General features: G+C 44.4%; 1 protein-coding gene across 1 annotated transcript in view; it reads left to right on the forward strand.

Annotated features, from left to right (window-relative positions):
• Positions 1-23,267, forward strand: part of LAMA3 (laminin subunit alpha 3) — a 297,581-nt gene that overhangs the window by 12,035 nt on the left and 262,279 nt on the right. Inside the window, exon 2 of the mRNA XM_073550824.1 lies at positions 15,600-15,752. Coding sequence (XP_073406925.1) covers positions 15,600-15,752 — 153 coding nt within the window. The remainder of the gene's footprint in view (positions 1-15,599; positions 15,753-23,267) is intronic.

Below are 23,267 nucleotides of genomic sequence, written 5' to 3' on the forward strand. Positions count from 1 at the left end.
GGAAAAGACTTATGCGCCAGAGTTCTTGCTTCTGAATGCATCTTTCCAGAACTGTCTAAAAGTCTTGTCAGAGCAAATTTCCGCAGGCTTTCAGCAGATCAACTCCAGATCAGAAGCAAGATCTTCGCCAAACCACACCTTTTTCAGGTCTGTTGTGGAGCGCATGAAAACGCTCTCTCCTAGCCAGCAGATGCATGTAATGCATTCGTGCCACGGTGCTCTCCAGCACGTTACCTCCCAACCTCCTCCTCCCACCCCAGTAGTTCCTCCACCTACACCCCCTCCAGCCACTTTCCATCCTCCCCCTCTTATTACATACCAGCCACCTCCCCAGTACCAGCAACCTCCCCAGTACCAGCAACCTCCCCAGTACCAGCAACCTCCCCAGTACCAGACATCTCCCCACTTCCAGCAACATGTCCCGTACCAAACTCCTTCCCCGTACCAAACTCCGTCCCCATACAACTTTCCATCAACATCATCTGCTCCTACAGTCCCTGCCCAACCCTCCACTCCACCACCCACCACCTCTTCTGCCTCCCACATGTCCACCCATTCTCTAGCTTTTTCCACACCTCCACCTCTAACTGTTCCTTCCCCACCACGATCCCAGTCCTCTCTCCACACTCCCAGTGTCGAAGTGTCCCACAGCCCCTCCAGCAGTATTTCCACCCCACACTACACCAATTTATAATGTGTGTATTTTAATAAAAATGACCAGTTTTATGGTTTCAAACCTTTCTTAAAAAAGTTTTTTTTAACTTTAAAAACAGTTTACAAAAAAAAAAAATTTTTAAATAAAAGTTAAATTATCGTTTACACCGGTTGTCTGTCATTTCTTTCTGCGGCGAAATATGTTTAAAAAAAGGTTAAATACAGGGTATTTAAAAGGTAAAAAGGTATTCAAAACCAGGTATATAACTGTGGGTAAATTTTAGCTTTTTGCCACAGTTGTGTTCCTGGTTGTGTTTGAAGCAAAGTATTTCACCTAAAAAGTTGTGTTTATTGTTGGTGATTTCCTAACAATGTACACAACTTTTATTAAAAGTTGAAATACTTTGCATAAAACACAACCAGGTACACACCTGTGGCCTAAAGGTAAAAATACTAAGACCATGACAAGATAGCCAACTTTGGTTGGCAAAGGTATATACTGTTGGTACAGAAGGTACACAAGTTTGGTTAAGGGCACAAATCTTTCACACTCTGTCATCCTGCCAGTGAACTCTGCCTTGAGGTGACATAAAGTATAGTGCAAAATTATTGAAACCGTCACAGAACTTCTAGTGGTAATGTCCTGGTAATCTTGCAAGGTGGTTTCTTCAGAGGTGTCCTCAATGGAAATGGGTTCCTTGCAGATAACAAAATTGTGGAGTACCACGCAAGCTTTGATCACCTCGTCCACAGTTTCTGTCTTGAGGTTGATCGCAGTCAATAGGACCCGCCATTTGGCTGTTAGAATACCAAAGGTACATTCAACCATTCTTCTTGCTCTTGTGAGGCGGTAATTAAAAATGCGTTTTGTTCTTGACAATCCTCTGCTACCGTACGGTTTCAAAAGGTGTTCTGACAGCTGGAAGGCTTCATCCCCTACACAGACAAATGGCATAAGTGGACCAGATGTTTGCGGCAGCGGTCTAGAGGATGGGAACTGGAAGGTGTTTCCATACAGTTTACGCCCCATGGCAGACAGTTTGAAAACTTGAGAGTCATTTGAGCGACCATAGGCCCCAATATCAACAGCAATAAATTTGTATTCCGCGTCAGCGATGGCCATGAGGACAATTGAAAAATATTTCTTGTAATTGAAATATTCCGATCCCTATCCGGCTGGCTTTACAATGTGGATATGTTTCCCGTCCACAGCGCCCAAGCAGTTCGGAAACTGACATATCTGTAGAAACTTTTCAGAAATTTCAATCCACCTCTCTGTTGTGGGCTCTGGTAAAAACTCTTCAGCTAAGGAGTCCCACAGTGCACGGCATGTGTGCTTCACTATTCCAGATATGGTGGAAATCCCGAGTCTGTACTGGAAATGCAGTGACGAAAGGGATTCTCCAGTTGCAAGAAATCTGTGGGGAATTAAAAAACAATCAATTAGTTTAAAATAACAGCATTACATACCAAAACTCAGCTATAACACTTGGAGATACAAACTACCACCAACAAGATTGCAGTGAAAGTGTGCTCTGATGCGAGCATATCCAATGCGGATGAAACAGAGAAGCGGCAATAGGTGTCCGATTTTCTTATGAGGTGTGCAATGCGCTCCACCAAGTAATCAAAATTCTCCATTTTCATCCGAACATATCCCAAAAATTTCTCCAGGTTTCGTCTAAGGTCCATGCAGAGTGTAGAATATACCCCACACGTCATTCTCTTGGCTGTGATGGGGTGGATCCACAAACGTCGTCTACGATGCCTGATGCGCTGCTGTCTCGCTCTCTCCTTCTCCAGAACAATCACCCTCAAACGATTCGACTCCGCTGTAAAATCCGCCAAATTCTTCAAAATATTTCCAATCACAACATCCATCTTCGCCAGTCACTTGCTCTTTTCTCCAAACTGCACTTTCTCCTCTACAACCTGTCAAAGAAGGGCTGTAGGAACACGGTATATATAGTTTTTCAGTAGCCAATCCCGTTCGGAAGGCCACAAGGGGCGTTTTTAAAAACCGGATCCGGCGTAATCCGTCGAAAAATGGATCGAAAACCGGATGAGACGGATCCGGTTTTGGCTGTCATGCGCAAGACGGATCCGGCAGAAAACCGGATCCGTCACATCCGGTTTTACAAAACATTTGCCGGATCCGGCATGACGCCGGAACGCGCCTGACGGCGAAAACCTGATGTGTGAAAGTAGCCTAAGGACATGGATTACTGGAATCATGTCTTGTTGTCTGATGAGACCAAGATAAATATATTTGGTTCAGATGGTGTCAAGTGTGTGTGGTGGCAACTATTTGAGAAATACAAAGTCAAGCATGGTGGTGGGCGTCTCATGGTTTGGGGCTGCATAAGTGTTGCCAGCTGTGGGGAGCTATAGTTCATTGAGGGAACCATGAATGCCAACAAATACTGTGATATACTGAAGCAGAGCATGATCACTTCCCTTCGAAAACTGGTCTGCAGGGCAGTATGCCAACATGATAACGACCCCAAACACACCTCCAAGACGACCACTGTCTTGCTAATGAAACTGAGGTTAAAGGTGCTAGACTGGCCTAGCATGTCTCCAGACCTAAACCCTATTGTCCATCTGTGGGGCATCCTCAAATGGAAGGTGGATATATATATATATTTTGGGGGAAATAAGTATTTGATTTCGTGCTGATTTTGCAAGTTTGGCCACTAAGGTTAGGTTAGTTTTAACATTGAGAGATAGGATATCAAAAATAAAATTCAGAAAATCACATTGTATAAATTATATAAATTTATTTGCATTTTGCAGTGAGAAATAAGTATTTGATCCCTCCAGCAAACAAGGCTTCATACTTGGTGTCAAAACCCTTGTTGGCAAGCACAGCAGTCAGACGTTTTTTTGTAGTTGATGATGAGGTTTGCGCACATGTCAGGAGGAATTTTGGTCCACTCCTCTTTGCATATCATCTCTAAATCACTAAGATTTTGAGGCTGTCTCTTGGCAACTCGGAGCTTCAACTCCCTCCATAACTTTTCTATGGGATTAATGTCTGGAGAGTGGCTAGACGACTCCATGACCTTCACGTGCTTCTTTTTGACCCACTCCTTTGTTGCCTTGGCTGTATGTTTTGGGTCATTTTCGTGCTGGAAGACTGAGCCACGACCCATTTTTAATGTCCTGGCGGAGGGAAGGAGGTTGTCACTCAGAATTTTACGATAGATGGCTCCATCCATTCTCCCATTCATGCGGAGAAGTAGTCCTATGCCCTTAGCAGAGAAACATCCCCAAAACATAATATTTCCACCTCCATGCTTGACAGTGGGGACGGTGTTCTTTGGGTCATAGGCAGCATTTCTCTTCCTCCAAACACAACAAGTTGAGTTAATGCCAAAAGACCTCAATTTTTGTCTCATCTAACCACAGCACCTTCTCCCATTCACTCACAGAACCATCCAGGTGTTCATTGGCAAATTTCAGACGGGCATACAAATGTGCCTTCATGAGCAGGGGGACCTTGCGGGCACTGCAGGATTTTAAACCTTTACGGCGTAATGTGTTAGCAATGTGTTTCTTGGTGACTGTGGTCCCAACTGCCTTGAGATCATTAACAAGTTCCTCTCGTGTAGCTTTAGGCTGATTGCTCACCTTCCTCATGATCAAAGATACCCCACGAGGTCAGAATTTGCATGGTGCCCCAGATCGATGTCGATTGATAGTCATTTTGAATTTCTTCCATTTTCTTACTATTGCACCAACAGTTGTCTCCTTCTCACCCAACATCTTACTTATGGTTTTGTAGCCCATTCCAGCTTTGTGCAGGTCTATGATCTTGTCCCTGACATCCTTATAAAGCCTTTTGGTCTTGCCCATGTTGTGGAGGTTAGAGTCTGACTGATTAATTAAGTCTGTTGACAGGAGTCTTTTATAAAGGTGACTATGTAAGACATCCGTCTTTAAAGGCAACCTGTCACCTGTTTTGGCCACTATAAGATGCGGCCACTGCCTTTCAGGGCTTATATACAGCATTCTATAATGCTGTAGATAAGCTCCCGGTCTGGCCTGAAAGTTAATAAAAATAACTTTTATTATACTAAACCGGGGGTGGGGCGGTCTGGTGCGGTCCGGTCCGATGGGTGCGCAGGTCTGGGTCTGGTGCCTCCCATCTCATTGCAACGCCACCCTCCTGCTTGCTTCATCGCTCCCCGGCATCGTGCTCCTGCATTGGCGTACTTCTCTGCCCTGTTGAGGTCAGGCCAAAATACTGCAGTGCGCAGGCAACGGGAAACGTCAGAGAGACCCAGCGCCTGCGCACTGCAGTACTTTGCTCTGCCCTCAACAGCGTAGAGAAGTACGCCTGCGCAGGAGCGCGATGCCAGGGAGTGATGAAGCAAGCAGGAGGGTGGCAACGCAAGAAGATGGGAGGCCCCGGACCTGCGACACCCATCAGACCGGGCCGCACCAGACCGCCTCACCCCCGGGTTAGTATAATAAAAGTTATTTTTCTTATCTTTCAGGTTGGATCAGGGGCTTACCTACAGCATTATAGAATGCTGTAGATAAGCCCTGAAAGGCAGTGGCCGTATCTTATAGCGGCCAAAAGAGGTGACAGGTTCCCTTTAATGCAGGTAACGAGTTGATTAGGAGCGTCTAACTGGTCTGTAGGAGCCAGAACTCTTAGGCTATGTGCACACGTTACGGAATTCCCGCGGAAGCTTCCGCGGGAATCCCGGAATTCCTTTCCGCGGGAAAACCGCATTTTAAATTCCCGCGATTTTCCCGCGGAAAAACTAGCGATTTGCAAGTGTAATTAGCTTGCAGAACACTAGCGTTTTCGAAATGATCTGTAGCATCGCTTGGAGAACTGATTGACAGGTTGGTCACACTCGTCAAACATAGTGTTTGACGAGTGTGACCAACTTTTTACTATTGAGGCTGCCTATGCAGCATCAGTAGTAAAAAGATCTAATGTTAAAAATAATGAAAAAAAATAAAAAATGGTGTTTTTCTCACCTTCCGACGTCCCACCCAGCGTTCCCGATCCTCGAAATGCTCCCTGCAGGTCCCGTTCCCGGTGATGCATTGCGGCAATGACCTTTGATGACGTCGCGGTCTCGCGAGACCGCTACAGTATCGCGAGACCGCAACATTATCAAAGGTCATTGCCGCAATGCATCACTGGGAACGGGACCTGCCGACAGCATTGCTGAAACCTGGTGACGCTGCAAGGGACATTGGAAGGTGAGAATATGACGATTTTTTAATTTTAATTCTATTTTTTACAGGGATATGGTACCCAGAGCCCAGAGGACAGTCTCCTCTCCTCCGGACCGTGGGTACCATCCGCAAATGTTCTGCTTACTTTTCGCATGGTGGGCATAGCCACATGCGGAAAGAAAAGTAAGCAGAACAATGCAATCCTATGGGTGCAGAATCGCTGCGATTCCGCAAAATTAATGAGCTTGCTGCGTATTTTTCCGCAATGCGATTCCGCCGTGGGAAAATCCGCAGCATTAGCACAGCATTGCGGAATCCCATAGGATTGCATGGGATGCTGTTTTTTTGCGTTATCGCTGCAAAATCACGCGTTTAAAATCGCCGCGAAAAGGCAAAAAAAATGCTACGTGTGAAGACTGCCTTAATGGTTGATAGGGTATCAAATAATTATTTCTCGCTGCAAAATGCAAATAAATTTATATAATTTATACAAAGTGATTTTCTGGATTTTATTTTTGATATTCTATCTCTCTATGTTAAAATTAAGCTACCCTTAAAATTATAGACTGTTTATGTCTTTGTCAGTGGGCAAACTTCCAAAATTAGCACGGGATCAAATACTTTTTTGCTCTGATGTATATATAATACACCAATGTCACCAATGTGGAGCCTCAGCAGATCTCACCCACTTTCTTTCATGTTCTTGAACAGTTAATATAGTGTGATTCCATCGGTTCTGAAGCTATGACCCTGTAACAATTATATGGGTACTATGGAATCTGATTGCGTGGGATAAAACGAATCTGAGACCAAAGCTGAGGCAAACAATTGTATTTAACAAAGTAAGAAGTGAAGCAAAACTAACAGAAATCTTCCTGCAATTGTAACAAAGTGCACAGCACAATATAGAAATGTTTAGCAAACTGAATAGCGTGGCACGACCGCAAATACAAACCAGTCCAGCAGTAATATGACGCAGGAGTGCACACGGCACTTAAACGTGGAAGTCCAGCAATAATGTGAGTGAGAATGCACACAGCATGTAAACGTGGAAGTTCAACAATAATAAGAGTGAGACTACACACAGCACTTAAACACGGCAGTCCAACAAAAGTATGAGTGAGAGTGCACACAGCACTTAAACGCGGAAGTCCAACAAAAGTATGAGTGAGAGTGCACACAGTACTTAAACGTGGAAGTCCAGCAGTAATATGATCACAAGTGCCGCACGGCACATATGTGTGGAAGTCCAACATGAGAGGTCTCCAAATGTACCTTTTTGGGCTGAAAAGTCCCGCTCAAGTCCAGCACTGCAGCCCGACAGAGTCAGTCCAAGAAGAGATAATGATGTCAGAATTTCTTAATGACCACAGCAGATCCAGAGGCAAGTAGCTCCTCACTAGAAGACCGGACAATATGTAACCCTGGTCAAGATCAAGGAGCTGCACCAAGGACTGAAGGCAGCTGCAGTGGAGAGGTAGACCACCGAGTAACGAGCAGCAGCAGGGAGTCCCGAAGCAAATAGGCATTAACTCAGGAGCCAACAGCAACAAAATACTCAGACAAGCAGGATCTCCTGACCCGCCCGGACTAAAATAGCAAGATAGACAGGAAGTTCAAGTGCAGGGCGATGCATCAGACTCCATCTTGGACAATGGCAAAACAGGCTCTAAGGAACATCTGGAACTCTTACAGAGTGCTTTCAGCTATTAGAGGACAGCATGGGCACTCTTTACACTCTGTATTTACATATATATATATTATATATATATATATATATATAGCTATGTCTCTAACAGCTTTGCAGATCTAGAGGCAGAAAAGTTTTGCCTATACTTATTTGCAAACTAGCTGTAACTCAGTGAGACTGAATGGAGAACGACTGAACAGCAATTTTTGAGTCTTGCCACAGATTCTCAATGGGATTTGGGTCTGGACTGTGGCTGGTCCATTCACATACATGAATATACTTTGATTTAAACTATTCCATTGTAGCTCTGGCAGGTTGTTCGGGGTCTTTGTCCTACTGGAGGTTAACCTACATCCTAGTCTTAAGTCTTTTGCAGCTACTAACAGGTTTTCCTCAAGGATTTGTATTTAACTCCATTCATCTTCCCATGAACTCAGACCAGCTTCCCTGTCCCTGCTGAAGCAAAGCAAAGTAAAGTGGTTTTCCCCCACATATATGTTTTTGCATTAAGCTCAAAAAGTTCTACTTTGATCTTAGCTGACCAGAACACCTTTTTTTCTGCTAGGTGTGTCCCCTACATGACGGTTTGCAAACTGGACTTTATATGGCTTGCTATATAAAGTGTCTTTCTTATTTCCACTCTTCCATAAAGGCCAGATTTGTGGAGTATCCAACTAATAGTTGTCCTGTGGACAGATTCTCCTACCTTAGCTGTAGATCTCTGCAGTTCCTCCAGAGTGACAATGGTAATCTTGGCTGCTCCTCTAATTAGTGCTCTCCCTGCTTGGGATGTCAGTTTAGGTGGATGGCCATATCTTGGTAGGATTGTAATTGTGCCATACTCCTTCCATGTTTAGATGATGGATTGAACAGTGCTCTGTGAAACATTCAGAGCATGAGCTAATTTTTTATATCCTAACTCTGTTTTATTGTTCTCCACAACTTTATCCCTGGCCTGTCTGGTGGGCTCATAATGCTGTTTGATCACTAAGGCCTCATTCACACTTGCGTTTTTGACCATCAGTCAAAACCCGCCAGGTTTTGAAAAAAATGGATCCGCCATTTTTTTGAGGATCCGTTTTTTTCCCCATTGAGTTGCATTACTGGCGGATCTTGACGGATGGCCATCCGTTGGATCCGTTTTTGTGAGGATCCGCCAAATTTTTTTCATCCACCGGCATGCCTGGACGGACCTTGCAACGTTTTTTTGGTTGTTGGATCCGCATTTTCCATAGCGCATGCCCGGAGAAAGGAAGTCAGGGAGAAAATTAACCCTGAAAGCCTTACGACGGACGAAAAATTCTCTCTCTCTCTCTCTCTCTCCTTTTTCCCGGCCAGCTGTTCCTTTAAAATTCTTCATTCTACGGATCCGTCAAAATAAGGATCCTGTGCCATCCGTTCACATCAATTAGAAACGGATCCACTTTTCTGCCTTTTTCGCGGATTTTAACTGAAACAAAAAAATGAAGCGTCAAAGAGGCCTAATGTTCTCAAATAAACTTGTGAGACCTTCTCAGAACAGCTGTGGTTATACTAAGAATAGATTACACATAAGTGGACTCAATTTACTAATTATGTCACTTCTGTAGGCAATTGGTCACTCAGAATTTTAACTAAGGGTACCAGACTGCAGGGAGCTTTACTCACATGTAAGTCACTAACTTAAACAACTGTGTGGGAAGCTTAATATTGGGTGACAAACAGCAAAACTTTGCTGCAAAATTGATGTTGGAGAAAACAGTTTTATGTCACTGGTCACACAAAATAGCAAGACTAAGCACTGTAAGAAGACAAAAGGTAGTTATACTGCATCAGCAAAGTCTCTCCCAGGCAAAGATTTCAAATCAGTAGATTGTAAACTCTCACGAGCAGGGTCGTGTTATTTTGCTTTAATTATTGTATTATTGTTAACATTGTTACTTATGACTGTTGTGTATGAAACTGTTAAACTGTAAAGCGCTGTGGAATATGTTGGCGATGTATAAATAAAGATTAATATTATTAAATCAGACGGGGGTTTCTGTTCAAGCTTGTTTTGAAGATACACCAAAAGAAATGGATACTGTTGAGTACTGTAGATACAGTGGTCAACCAAGGACACAGGCTAGTTTCACATTTGCGGACGGAGGGCTGCGGACTTCCTTCGTGAAGCCCTGGCCCGCCTCCTCCAGTAAGCTCCGCCTATTTCTGCATGCAGCGTCATGCGGCCTGTGTACCCTATCTTTAACATTGGGTACGCAGACCGTACCGCAGTATGCGGATGCTGCCGCATGCGTCGTTTTGACACCCGCATAAAACTCCAACATGATGCGTTCTACGTCGCATGAAGCCGCATGCAGAAATAGGCGGAGCTAACTGAAGGAGGCACCCCGGGGGGGGGCTTCACGGAGGAAGTCCACAGCCCTCTGTCCGCAAATGTGAAACCAGCCTTAGTGCAGCAGTTGGAAGACAAATATTGCTCACTTCACTTCAAAATAGGAAGATGTCCAGCAGTACTACCATCAGCTCATAGCTGGCAGCAATCCTCACTGCTGAGAAATACATAGAAATGCTATGGTGTCCACTCAGTGGTTCAATAAATGATCTGTGCTATGTGGTAGAAAACAGTATACTGTATATATCACACGGCACTGGGGGCTTGCATGTGAAAGCACACAATCTTTATTTAGTACAGCAAAGGCCAACAATTCGGTCAAAATGACTTTTATCAGGGCCATTGAGAAGGACAGAGAAAAAGAAGCTACAAGATAACTAACATAGAAATAGCGTATAACATAGAATTGTGATAAACTCTAAGCCCTGATTAGGCAAGATTGGTCTGTCATCAGTGAGGGCGACGTGCACAAGTTTTGAAAAATAAAGGTCAAAACAGTAAATATTGAGTCTTTACGTAAACTTGATGTATTTGTCAATTAAAGTTTAAACCTTTTGTTTTTTTCCACCTGATAAAGACGCCAGTGCAGCATTGCAATGCGCTGTGAATAAAAAAAAAACAAAAAAACCCCTTATCTTTGTTGTTACTCCAGCAACGCAGCCCACCTTTGTCACGAACGTGGTTTGTGGAACCAGTGTGCCATGGACTGCGGAGAGCCTGGAGGGGGGTGACTAAGGGAGCACCGGACTGTTCACTAGAGCCTCTGATGGTCAGGTTAGACTTGGCTCCTGATGAACGCCAGGTGCCACTCAAGGACAGACCAAAGGAGGTGTAGCAGCTGGACCCAGAGGACAGACTGGATGGTGCAGCAGGCAGAGTTTGTATCAGAGTGCAGCAGACAGAGTTCGCACCAGAGTGCAGCAGGCAGAGTTTGGATCAGAGTGCAGCAGGCAGGATCTGCTCCAGAGTGCAGCAGGCAGGATTTGCACCAGAGTGCTGCAGGGACTGGTATGTAACCTTACACAACATAGACTGCAAAACAGGTAGGTTGCTCAGGCACCTCTCCAGTGGGGAGGAAGCAATATATACATACAGCCATTGGCTGGGGAGGAAATAACAAGTGCATGCGCTGGCTCTTTAAGGGGGTGGGAGCATGCACGTGTGCTCCAAGTACATGCGTGCGTGCTCCAAGTGCATGGTTAGAGGCCCGGCTGGAAGTTCTACTGGAAGCATGCAGAGCATGGTGAAAGGAAGAACCGACCGCTGCACAGGTGAGTGAAGTGACACGCCGGAGACCCTGCCTGTCAGAGCAGGGATTCCGGCGTGGTGCTAACAACCTTCATGTTCTATCCAACTGGATCCAGTATTTCCTGGATGATTTATCCACCAGCCGTGGTGCAGCAGCTGTTTCTCTTTATGTTTAAATTGGAGTTTTGCCTGTTACATCTCCACCAGCAGAGTGTTACTCAAACACCTACCCACTCTCCATCCGTAGGGTATTATCCTTCTGTGCGCTCTGTTTCCCACATCTAAATTTCTACAGTAATAAAATTTTAAAACATTTGAAATACTTAAATTGTGCTTCACTTATCATAGAAACATCTTTCTAAAAGATCTAAAAACACTGAGGTTACGAGCTTTGTGAGAACCAAAATGTATGTCAGTCTCAAAACGTTTTGCCACGGTTGCCAGAGTGTAATGTTTGACATTTCCAGGCCACGCCGTATGTTTTCACTGTTATTTGATAATATGGCAGAAGTAACGCTTTGTAGGACTCCGTTGGACCAAGTTCTTGGTGAGTCACTGCTTTCTGAATGACGCAGTATTTAATCTCAGCTCTTAAATATTACATGATTTTAAATAGACATCTGATTGCTGCAAGCCACAGTGTGACCCGTCCCAGGGAGTTGGGTTTTGTTCCATTAAATTGAAGAAGGAATGAAACCAAACTGCTGAACCGAACGTGTTAGGCTAGGTTCATATTGCGTTAACCCAGCCCGTTCACGCATAGCGTTGACTGGCTGCGTTAACGATATAGCATAACGCTGTGCTAGCGGTGACTGAGCCTCAGACACTGGAGCCCACGTCCGAGGCTCCGTCACTGAATGACGGCACATCGCGAGCGCATGCCGCTTTACGGCATAATGGGGGTCAGTGGCAGCGCTAACGGACTGCGTTATACCGCGGTGTAACGCGGTCCGTCTAACGGACTGCCAGAACGCAATGTGACCCCGGCCTTACTGTGATCCAAGTGTGATTGCGCTGGGATCTCCTTTGTACGGCAGTGATGCAGCTTTCACAAGTTATAAAGCTGTGACACGTTGATAGTTCTGCCCTATATGTCTATGTTTGATTAAAACTAAGATCTACTGGGGCAAAGCTGATAAAGTGATTATATTGTGACTCATGAGATAAAGGTGTTTTCTTTGGCTGGAGGATTGGCTGCTGCTAATCTCACACTGCTCGGTGTATGCCGTCTTTTAGTGGATGATTCACAGTTTCTTTCTGTTTTTAGAGCTATCATCATGTCCTGTCTTGTAGTAATTTATAATAATAGAGCGGGCAGCTTTTCTTGTCAAACATTGGAAATCGGATACTTCCAGCATTCTCTTCTGCGTGCTTGTGCTTTATTGTTTGTTTTACGCTCACAATGTAATGGGGACCGTCATAGAGACTTTTAGGCTGAGTGCAGACGTACTTTTTGGCCCTGCGGATTTTTCCGTGCAGAATAGAAGAAATCCGCAGGTGAAATGACCTGCATTTTTCCTGCGGATTTCTTCCATTTTTAATGCGGTTTTCTTGCGGTTTTTGTGCGGTTTTCCACTGCGGTTTTCCCCCTGCGGATTTGGAGACAGGCGAGGTGGAAAACCGCACAAAAGAAGTAACATGCTGCGGATTTTGTACCGCAGGAAAACCGTGCGGAAAAATCTGCCGCGCCTGCACAGCGTTTTTTTTTTTCATTGCTTTCAATGCTACTGTACATCACAATGCGGATATGCAACGTTTCTGCACGGTAAAATCCGCTGGGAACACAGGATTTGTATGCGCGGTTTTGATGCGTTTTTGATGTGTTTTTTTCCGCAGCGGTTTCAAACCGCATGGAAGAAGCCAAAACCGCGGAAAAATCCGCAAAATTAATGAGCATGCTGCGTTTTTTACCGCATCAATGTGCACAAAAAGTGCAAAATGCATAGAAATGACTGGGAAGCTTATTTTTAGCGGTTTTATAGTGAAAACCGCGGTAAAAACCGCTAAAAAACCGCTGTGTGTGAACACAGCCTTAAGGGGAGATCCAGCCTGCAAGACATAAGAAAGCTAATGGCGCTTCTGAATGCCAGCTTGGAAGGGACAAATCTTTTGTGAATTGTAGCCGATATGTGTAGAAATTTGCAGATGGCAACTTTTTGAGGAAGTTCACTGCCTGGCTACTATCAACTGGTTCCTGCAGATTTGTAGTTGCCTTTTAGGATGTGTTCAGTTTGATCGTGACTTGTGAGCACACCCTGAAGGACTGTAATCAGCATTGTATTTCAGGAACGCGCCTCTCCTCAGCCTGTCGAATTCATGGTGGTGGGTGGTTGACTGACAGTTCATGCCAGCAGGATTGGTACTCTTAGGGCCAGAAGTGTGCACTGTTGGATAGGTGTACAGAACCATATTACTGCTCCTACGCTACTGTGTATGCCCAGGAGCAATCCTATAGAAATTCATTGGGCTGGAAGTAGGAGGCTCGGAACAGAGGAGACAGAGAACAGAGGAGGCTGGAAACAGAAGAGGCAGGGAACAGAGGAGGCAGGGAACAGGAGCAGGGAACGGAGGAGGCTGGAAACAAAGGAGACTGGGAACAGAGGAGGCAGGGAACAGAGGTGGTAGGAAACAAAGGAGGCTGGGAATAGAGGAGGCAGAGAGCAGAGGAGGCAGGGAACGGAGGAGGCTGGAAACAAAGGAGACTGGGAACAGAGGAGGCTGGGAACAGAGGAGTAGGGATCAGAGGAGGCAAAGAACAGAGGAGGAGAGGAGGCTGTTAACAGAGGAGGCAGGGAACAGGAGCAGGGAACAAATAAGGGAGGGAGCAGAGGAGGCAGGGAACAGAAGAGCAGGGAACAGGAGGCTGAGAGCAGAGGAGGCAAGGAACAGGAGCAGAGAACAAATAAGGGAGGGAGCAGAGGAGGCAGGAAACAGGAGGCTGGGAACAGAGGAGGCAGGGAACAGGAGCAGGGAACAAATAAGGGAGGGAGCAGAGGAGGCAGGGAACAGAAGAGCAGGGAACAGGAGGCTGGGAGCAGAGGAGGCAAGGAACAGAGGAGCAGAGAACAAATAAGGGAGGGAGCAGAGGAGGCAGGAAACAGGAGGCTGTTAACAGAGGAGGCAGGGAACAGGAGCAGGGAACAAATAAGGGAGGGAACAGAGGAGGCAGGGAACAGAAGAGCAGGGAACAGGAGGCTGGGAGCAGAGGAGGCAAGGAACAGAGGAGCAGAGAACAAATAAGGGAGGGAGCAGAGGAGGCAGGAAACAGGAGGCTGGGAACAGAGGAGGCAGGGAACAGAGGAGGTAGGGAACAGAGGAGCAGGGAACAGAGGAGGCAGGGAACAGAGGAGGTAGGAAACAAAGGAGACTGGGAACAGAGGAGGCAGGAAACAGAGGAGGCAGGGAGCAGAGGAGGCAGGGAACGGAGGAGGCAGGAAACAAAGGAGACTGGGAACAGAGGAGGCAGGGAACAGAGGAGCAGGGATCAGAGGAGGCAAGGAACAGAGGAGGAGAGGAGGCTGGGAACAGGAGGGAGGGAGCAGAGGAGGCAGGGAACAGAGGAGGCAGGAAACAAAGGAGACCGGGAATAGAGGAGGCAGGGAACAGAGGAGGCAGAGAGCAGAGGAGGCAGGGAACAGGAGCAGGGAACGGAGGAGGCAGGAAACAAAGGAGACTGGGAACAGAGGAGCAGGGATCAGAGGAGGCAAGGAACAGAGGAGGAGAGGAAGCTGGGAACAGAGGAGCAGGGAACAAATAAGGGAGGGAGCAGAGGAGGCAGGGAACAGAAGAGCAGGGAACAGGAGGCAGAGTACAGAGGAGGCTGGGAGCAGAGGAGGCTGGGAACAGAGGAGGCATGAAACAGATTAGGCAGGGAACAGAGCAGGTAGGAGACAGAGAACAGAGGAGGCAGGGAACAGTTGGAGCAGCACATAGAGGGGGCTGGGAACAGAGGGGGACTTGGAACAGAGTGAGCCGGTAACAGAGGAGGTTGGAAACAGCAGCAAAATCCTGTCCGGACTCATTGTATGAAGTGTGCATGTTTTGCCATTGCCCCATGCAACAATAGAACAATAGAGGCTGGCCTCTGGGCAATTAGCAATAAAAAATACAGAAAATGAGTGATAGGAAGTGAATGAAGGCAAATAAAAATTCCAAGTGATTTGTGTTACTATTATTTAAAATGTGAATAACCCATTAAAGTCTTCAGTAATCTAGTTCTAGTACTTCTACTCCGAGTCCTCATATTTCTCATTGACCATATTTATCTCCTGATAGTGATTCTACTCTTTATTTTTTATGGTTAATACATATGAACATAATGTAATCTTTCCTAATAATTCTGAATGTAGAATAGGACATGAGTCTTAAGTCTAAGGCTAATCCATCTGTGATAAGTTTCCTTTGAATTCTTAAGTTCTTTTTCCCTCACAGGGGCAGTCTTGTGATTTCTGCGATTCTTCTGACCCTAATAAAGCACATCCTGCTTCCAATGCCATTGATGGCACAGAGCGATGGTGGCAAAGTCCCCCGTTATCCCTGGGCTTAAGATACAATGAAGTGAATGTCACTGTTGACCTTGGGCAGGTAAGCAGCGCCGGGCCATATTCTCGTATTATTACGTCTTCCCAATATAGATCACCCGTCAGCTTTCTATATCTAGACCTCTGTCCGTGGTGCTGATGGTGGGAGCCGTGAGGTGCCGCATTTTACCATTAAATAGCGTGCATTATATGTGTGAAATATTTGCTCCATCTCAATCACACATGATAAACCATCAGCAATTTTTCTTCTGGTTGCAAAAGTTGTTTTAGTCTTTGCTGATATAATTATTAACCGGAGAGATTGTGGATATGAGTGATTTCTGGAGTGTGAAGGCCGTGGGTATGTACGTTTTTTTTAATTATTATATTAACTCAAAATATCAACCTGAAAATATTTCTAAGTGGTAATAAAGAAAAGCATAGTCTTTTGTGACTTGTGAACACAGGATTTGTTTGATAGATATATTGCTTTCGGTATTATCGATACGTTATGTTGCTGTATGTGTGATAGAAATGTTGATGTATGGTAGATTTCTTACTGTATATAAAATATCAGTTTCTATATGTATGATCTGTTGCTTTATTTGTGATAGATATGATGATGTGTATATGATATCTATAATGGCTATATTGCTATACTTTTTATGTGGCAGGTATACGGTATATCATAGAATTGTTCCGATAAGGCTATGTTCACACGTTGTGTTTTTGGTGCATTTTTTGCTGCCTATTTGCTGCGTTTTGATTGTTGCATTTTTGTTGTCTCATGTGCACACTGATAAAGTTTAGTGGTGCAAAATAAAGCATGATTTCACTTCCTTAGGTTTTTTTTTTGCTGTGTTTTTGCACTTACCCATTGTTTCCTATGGGTGAAAAAATGCTGCAAATACGTAGAAAAAAAAACGCTGAAAGAAGTGACTCGCAGTTTGCAAAAACGCAGCTGCTTTCCAAATCAGTCAGGAAAAAAAAAACGTGTGTGTACATGATATTACTGAAATCTCAGACTTTGCTGGTACTGTAAAACGCAGCTTAAAATTTGCATAAAAATCTAGAGTTTCAATATAAGGTTTTTTACATACGTAGGTGGTTCGCCTGCTAGGGCCGTGGGGTACTCTGTACCGGGCCGCTTCTTAAAGGGGAAGTGTCTAAGCGACAGTGACCCGGTCCGTGGCCCTGGGCGTCCAATAAAAGGGGATATTTACAAGGGATAATAAAGTTTTTAAAGAAGTGTTCGTGACGCCACCTGTGGTTTCTGGTCAGAGGTGACCAGCGCTGTAGGGCAGATCCTCTGGGACTGATAGTAATGCAGCAGGGTGGGTACAGCTCTCCACAGGCAGAGCTTTGTCCCAGGGCAGTTGTGAAAGAGAAGATGATGTATGTGATGCAGGAATAATTAGAGGACACAACAGAGTGAAGTTTCCTTTACCTCTTACTGAGCTGTGCAGATACAGTCCGAGGCTCAGGTTACAGATGGTTCTGGAGCCGGTTAGCCTGGAAGCAATTTGAGAATCTCCTTATGCAGGTGGGTTGTGAGGCCTCCTCTGTAGCGCTGTTCTCTGAGGTACTTGCTGCTGTGAACTCTATTCAAGTTCCTCTCTCTGTCTGCTACTTAGGTAGAACTCCACTCGCATGACAAGCAGCTGTACCCTGCTTCAGGGATTGCTCCTATCTAGTGTCTCCGGCTCACACGTGCTGCTGTGTCATCGAGCATCAATTGGGACAGAGGATCTACGGTCTTCTGTCCTCTGGATTCTGCTGCTGGGGCTTTAGTACCCACACAACCTCGGACTCCGGGGTCCGGTCTCTGGCGCTCAAGCCTGGGGGTGAGCTCAGCTATAGCTCCTGTCCCCAGCTTCTCTCCACACGTCCTGTCTCAACCCTGTTCAGGCACTAACTACTAACTTACTCCTCCTGACCAGAGAGAGCAGCTTCCTTGAAGTCGGGTTTAGCGCTCCCCCTGCTGGCCTGGAGCAGGAACTGTGTTTTATGCTGGAACTACCTGATAAGGGGATTCCTTTTTTGCTTCCAGGCATGACATCACTCCCCCCTGGAGGGAGGCAAGGCCACTGTGGCCACCGAACTCCTGGGGTGCCACATAGGTACAGGCTACAGATGAGGTCTACCTTCCTGTGGCTCCTCCCTCATTATAAATACCCTTACCCAACATAACTATACAGATGTTTCTAGCCTTTCTTCATAGGTTTTCTGAAGATTATGCAAGATTGGATACAGTATATGTTTCACTCTCTTTTTCCGGCATGTCGGCTGGATAGGTACTGCTGTGTACTATGTATATGCCTACAACATGTCTGTATCTTTCCTATGATAAACCCAAAATAAAGAATTTACACAAAAAAAGAGCATAAAAAAATGCAGCAAAAAAAAAAAACCTCTGCAGAAACACAATGTGTGAACCCTGCCTAAGAATGATGCATAATTTGTGTGCCGGATTGATTCTGTATGCATATTGCACTACATTGTGTAGATTGGAAGTGCAGCTGTTTGTATGACTAACATGTTTCTGTATTCTGGTTGCTAGGTTGTAATGTTTCCCCAGGACATGCCTCATCATAGGAAATGAGAAGTAGATTATCATTGACCTTAGTACTTTATTCTTGATAGCTTTTCATTGAAGGCAGCCAGTGTAAAGAACAGTCGATGAATGCATGAAATAGAGAAATAGTTCTTTTTTTATTAATACATTTGAGCTTCATGCCAAAATTATGTTTGATCTGCTCTGTGACATATCCATTAAACGGAGTTTGCAGTAATTTGCATCAAAAATGTCAGTCTGGAAATCTAGGTTGAAAAGTTGGAGTGACCTCCTGCTTGTCCTTGATTTGGACACTTTTATGAAATGCAACTTGTAAAGAAAAAAAATCAACACAGCACTTAGCGTACAAGAATGGTCGTCCTTCTAACCAGTGTGAAAATGAATGGCAACGATGCATGGAGTAATGATAACGTGGACACATGGCTTTCCCAAGGAATCGGGGTGCTCAAGTATCTTTCGAAGCCATAGTCCTGTATAAAAAGAACTTGGCGTGCCAAGTTTCTAAACTGAATGATGCATGGTATTTTGTGACAATTTTACCAAAGAAGGGAGCTTGCAGATAAAAAAAATGTCATAACATACATCAATAAAGTAGTGTAGCTTTATTCAAGGGGATGTCCACTACTCAGACAAGCCATTAACAATGTCTGTATTACACCGTGTAAAATAAAACAGTCTGTATTCACCTCCGGCGTTGGCGCCACTCCAGTGACATCGGCATTGGGTCTCTGGGGGCTCTCTTGACTTTATGTCCCCTGAGCCCGTCAGCCAATACTGGCTGCTAATGAGCCACTTCAATCTCACTCCCTTCGGAGGAAGTCAGGATTGCTACTGCCCTCTGACCTCTTCCGAATGTCAGTTGCATTTTTATGTTACACGGGTTAATTTAGCAATTCAGAAAGGGTTTTGTGAGTAGTGAATTGCTCCTTTAAAATGGAACTGTATATCAACAAACTTGCATAAATCAATAGTAGAGGTAAATATAAGAAACGTTTTAATATATCTTATCAGAGAAATCAACTTTCTTCCCCATTTATCTGTCAATAGGAGTTACCCTTCCATCTATTTGAGCGAAAAATCCTTTCTTAATATGTATATGAGCAGGACATAGATCTAAGAAGAATCTGCCTCCAGAGCTTATTTTAACTTAAAGGGGAGTTAACAGTATGAAACATGTAGATGAGGAGAGCAGATTGACAGTCATTCCATGTATCACACACTTAATGCGCCCTTTTATTTAAAATAAACTCTGTAAACAGGTTCTTGATCCATGCCCCACCCATAGATCATAATAGATCATTTACTTATTAAGAAACATGTGTATTTCTCCGGAATAAGACACTGGATCTCAATCAATGTATCATTTTTATTCATCTTCCTATGACCTGCATGGCCATATAGATGACTTAGGAAACGATGCATGCATACGCAAAAGCATGCGAACGCATGCAAACACATGTCCCTGCGTACACCATGTTAAATATTTGTACGCTGGACGCATGCGGATCTATGCGGATCAAACGAGGGGCAGTACCCCGAAACACATATTGAGATTCTGGTTTTGGCTTTTATCCTAAGTCATGTGACAAGGCTTGTTAAAGGGTCGACATTGACTTTTAGGATTGCTACTTCCTATAGGTGGCATTACAGTTCTAGTCCTCTTCCTTTCTGAAGAGACAATTTGCATATTTCCCAGAGGAGTATTGCGGCTTAAAGTCTCCTCATCTCGGCATGCTTAACATGTCACTCTCTGCAAGGAAAAATGTTACCCCTTGGATCCCAAATGAAATTTCAACAAATTCTTGATGCAGGCATAATACCATCTGTAACAAAGCTGAAATTGAAAAGAGGATGGCTCCTACAAATGGATAATGATCCTAAACACACAGGTCAAAATCCACAATAGACTACCTCAAATGGCGCTAGCTGAAGGTTTTACAATGGCCCTCACAGTTCCCTGATCTGAATATCATTGAAAATCTGTGGCTAGACCTCAAAATAGCAGTGCATACCAGACGACCCAGGACTCTCACAGAACTGGAAGAATTTTCCAAGTTGACAATGGATGAAAATCCCTCAAACAAGAATTGAAAGACTCTTGACTGGCTACAAAAAATGTTTACAAGCTCTGATACTTGCAAAAAGGGGGTGCTGCTACGTATTAACCATGCAGGGTGCCCAAACTTTTCCATCGGCCCATTTTCTTTTTTTTTAGTTTTTAAAATGTAAAAAATGAAAACTTTTTTTGGCCTAAAATACAAAGAAAATGTGTCATCTTTAACTTTAGCCCCTTTAGAGATCATTTCATCTTCAACTTGCTTAACTATTCACAATAACAGTAATTTTAACCAAGTGTGCCCAAACTTTGCCACTGTAGCTGGAGAAAGGAAGTTTTTCTTCATAACAAATGAATAATAAAACTGTAATTTTTTCGGCACAAACGAATAACAAAACAATCCTTTCTATGGGAAAGGCAAAGTAAATCAAAACAGTCTCACCAACTTGGTATTACAGGCATTTCTCAGTCTCTAGCATAGACAGTCCACCTTGAACTGTCTTTCTCCAGATCCAACACAACAAACACTGCTGTTCTAACCCAGCTGCCTAATATTAGACCTGCAAGACCCAGACTGGAGTATGTGAGCGACCTTTTCCACCCAGGCTCTTTTGGTCACTCATAAATCCCAGACCCAAAATCCAGTCATAACTAAAACCATCTCAGGAACCTATTGTTACTGGCGAACTTTGTCCAGGGACTGACATCACCGAGGCCAACCAACCATCTCAGTGACATGTATTTGCCATCCAGGACCTTACTTACTGCTTTCTTACAGCCTCCTTTAGTAAACAGGGAATGTTCAGCTTCATATCATTTGCCCATCCTTTGAAACCAGGTCAAAGTGTCAGGAATGGTACCCTCTGTAGTACCTCCTTGGTTTTAAATTCCTGTTAGCTTCCTGGCCCGTAATAAGTGTTCACTGATTTTATGACCTGTTGTGCAGAGTTATTCATGTGAATCTTAGACTTATCATATTGGTGTATTCTTTTCATTATAATTTTCTTTATACCTGGCACAGTCAGATTCACAATAAACAACTTTATAGTTGATGTCGCAATGACTAATGTGTGTATCTAATGAATGTAGCGTTTCACAAGTCTTCCCCGTAGTCATAAAATCATAGAAAAAAATGGTAGAGTTGGAAAGGACCTCATTAGTCCTCTTATCAAACCCCCTACTCAATGCAGGTTCACTAAACCATCTCAGACAGATGTCTGTCCAGCCTCTGTTTGAAGGCTTCTATTGAAGGAGAACTCACCACCTCTCGTGGCAGCCTGTTCCACTCATTGATCACCTTCACAGTCAAAAAGTTTTTTCTACTATATAATCTGTCTCCTCCCATTCAGTTTAATCCTATTTCTTCTAGTCTTTCGTTGTGCAAATGATAATAAGGATGATCACTCTACAGTATGACAGCCCTTGAGATATTTGTAGACAGCTATTAAGTCTCCTCTCAGTATACTCTTTTACAAGCTAAACATTCCCAAATCCTCTAACCGTTCCTCATAGGGCATACTTTGCAGTCCGCTCACCATCCTGGTCGCTCTTCTCTGAACTTCCTCCAGTTTGTACACGTGGTTTTTAAAATGTGGTGCCCAGAACTGGACACAGTATTCATTCCTTTTCTTCTTTTGCAAACTCGATCGTGCCGACTACACCAAGTGTAACATGGTGCGAGGCTGCAGTCGTGGGTGAGGGAAGCATCGTCCATGCTCTGCCACGCTACAGGAAATTAAAGTCCTAGCTAGATGTGTGTGCTGATGATACCTTGGCTATATGCCACTGCAGACCCAAGGCTGCCATTTGACCAGTACCAATTGAGGTAGAGATGAATGAGGGAGACCAAAGTAAAAAAAATAAACTTTTCTTTAATTATCAAGAATTAGATGATAAGTCTGTACGTCAGATAGCAGGCACAACATTTCATGAATGCTTCTTCTGCATAATGCAGGGACAGGAACCCATTATGGGAAGTTCCAACTTCCCCGGTGAGGACTCCTCGTGCGAGGTGTTATGCTATACCGTGTCTTGCAGCTAGTCTCAACTCCCACTTGATTTGTGAGGACCTCAGTGACTGAGGTGTGTTGGTGCAATGCCTCACCAGTACGCTCAAAACTCATTCGATGATGGTTAGAAGCTCCTTGCTGTGCCACTGCATCTTTAGCTCTCCATAGTAGAACTCATGTCCTGGTATTTGACAGCTTATCTTTCTCCCTAGTATAGAATTGTCCTGTATATCTGAGATAAGGAATCCTTCCTTCAGCTTAATCCCCTTTAATTAGGCCTCCTCACTTTCTTCTACCTCTGGGCAAAATTCTATACCGTTTAAGTAGGCCTCCTGGCGTAGACTAAGAATCTTGTCCTGCTGCTCCCCTGAGCCATATTCCGTTCCTTTAAATTAGACCTTCTGGCCTGGGCGGAGGACCTCGTCCTCCCCTTTATCCCTACTAGGCTTCCTGCCTGAGAACCAGACCCGTGATTGTCTCTTAATCCTTGTTTTTCTTCAGAAAATACTGACATATCGTGGTCTTCCCTCTTTGCACACAACCCCTTTTCTACGCAGGTCTGCAAGCTGCTACACCAAAGCTGTGTTTTTCTCAATATTTAACCCTTTCTGAGTCATTAGCAGGAAATTATTCTACCATGTGACCATGTAACTCTTCCCATCCTGGGCTGGTCCTAACAACTAAAGCACCACTCCAGCGTTTTTTTTTTATTGCACCGCTGGAGTGGTGCTTTAAAATGTTAGTCCCCTGTCTAACACTCGCCTGTCGTTACATTCATTCTTTTCTAGCGTCGCTCCATTCCCTCTCCTGCAAAAAGTGACCTGCCGGTGCTCTCCAGTGTCAGCTGGAGAGCGTCAGAGGTTAGTTTTCAAAATAAGCCTATGAGAGCCTCGTTATGGCCTCGTTCTCATAGATTTGTATTGAGAGCTTGTGACATAG

Source organism: Dendrobates tinctorius, unplaced genomic scaffold (assembly GCF_039654945.1).
Source record: "Dendrobates tinctorius isolate UK_male_01 unplaced genomic scaffold, ASM3965494v1 ptg000171l, whole genome shotgun sequence".
NCBI classification, from domain to species: Eukaryota; Metazoa; Chordata; class Amphibia; order Anura; family Dendrobatidae; genus Dendrobates; species Dendrobates tinctorius.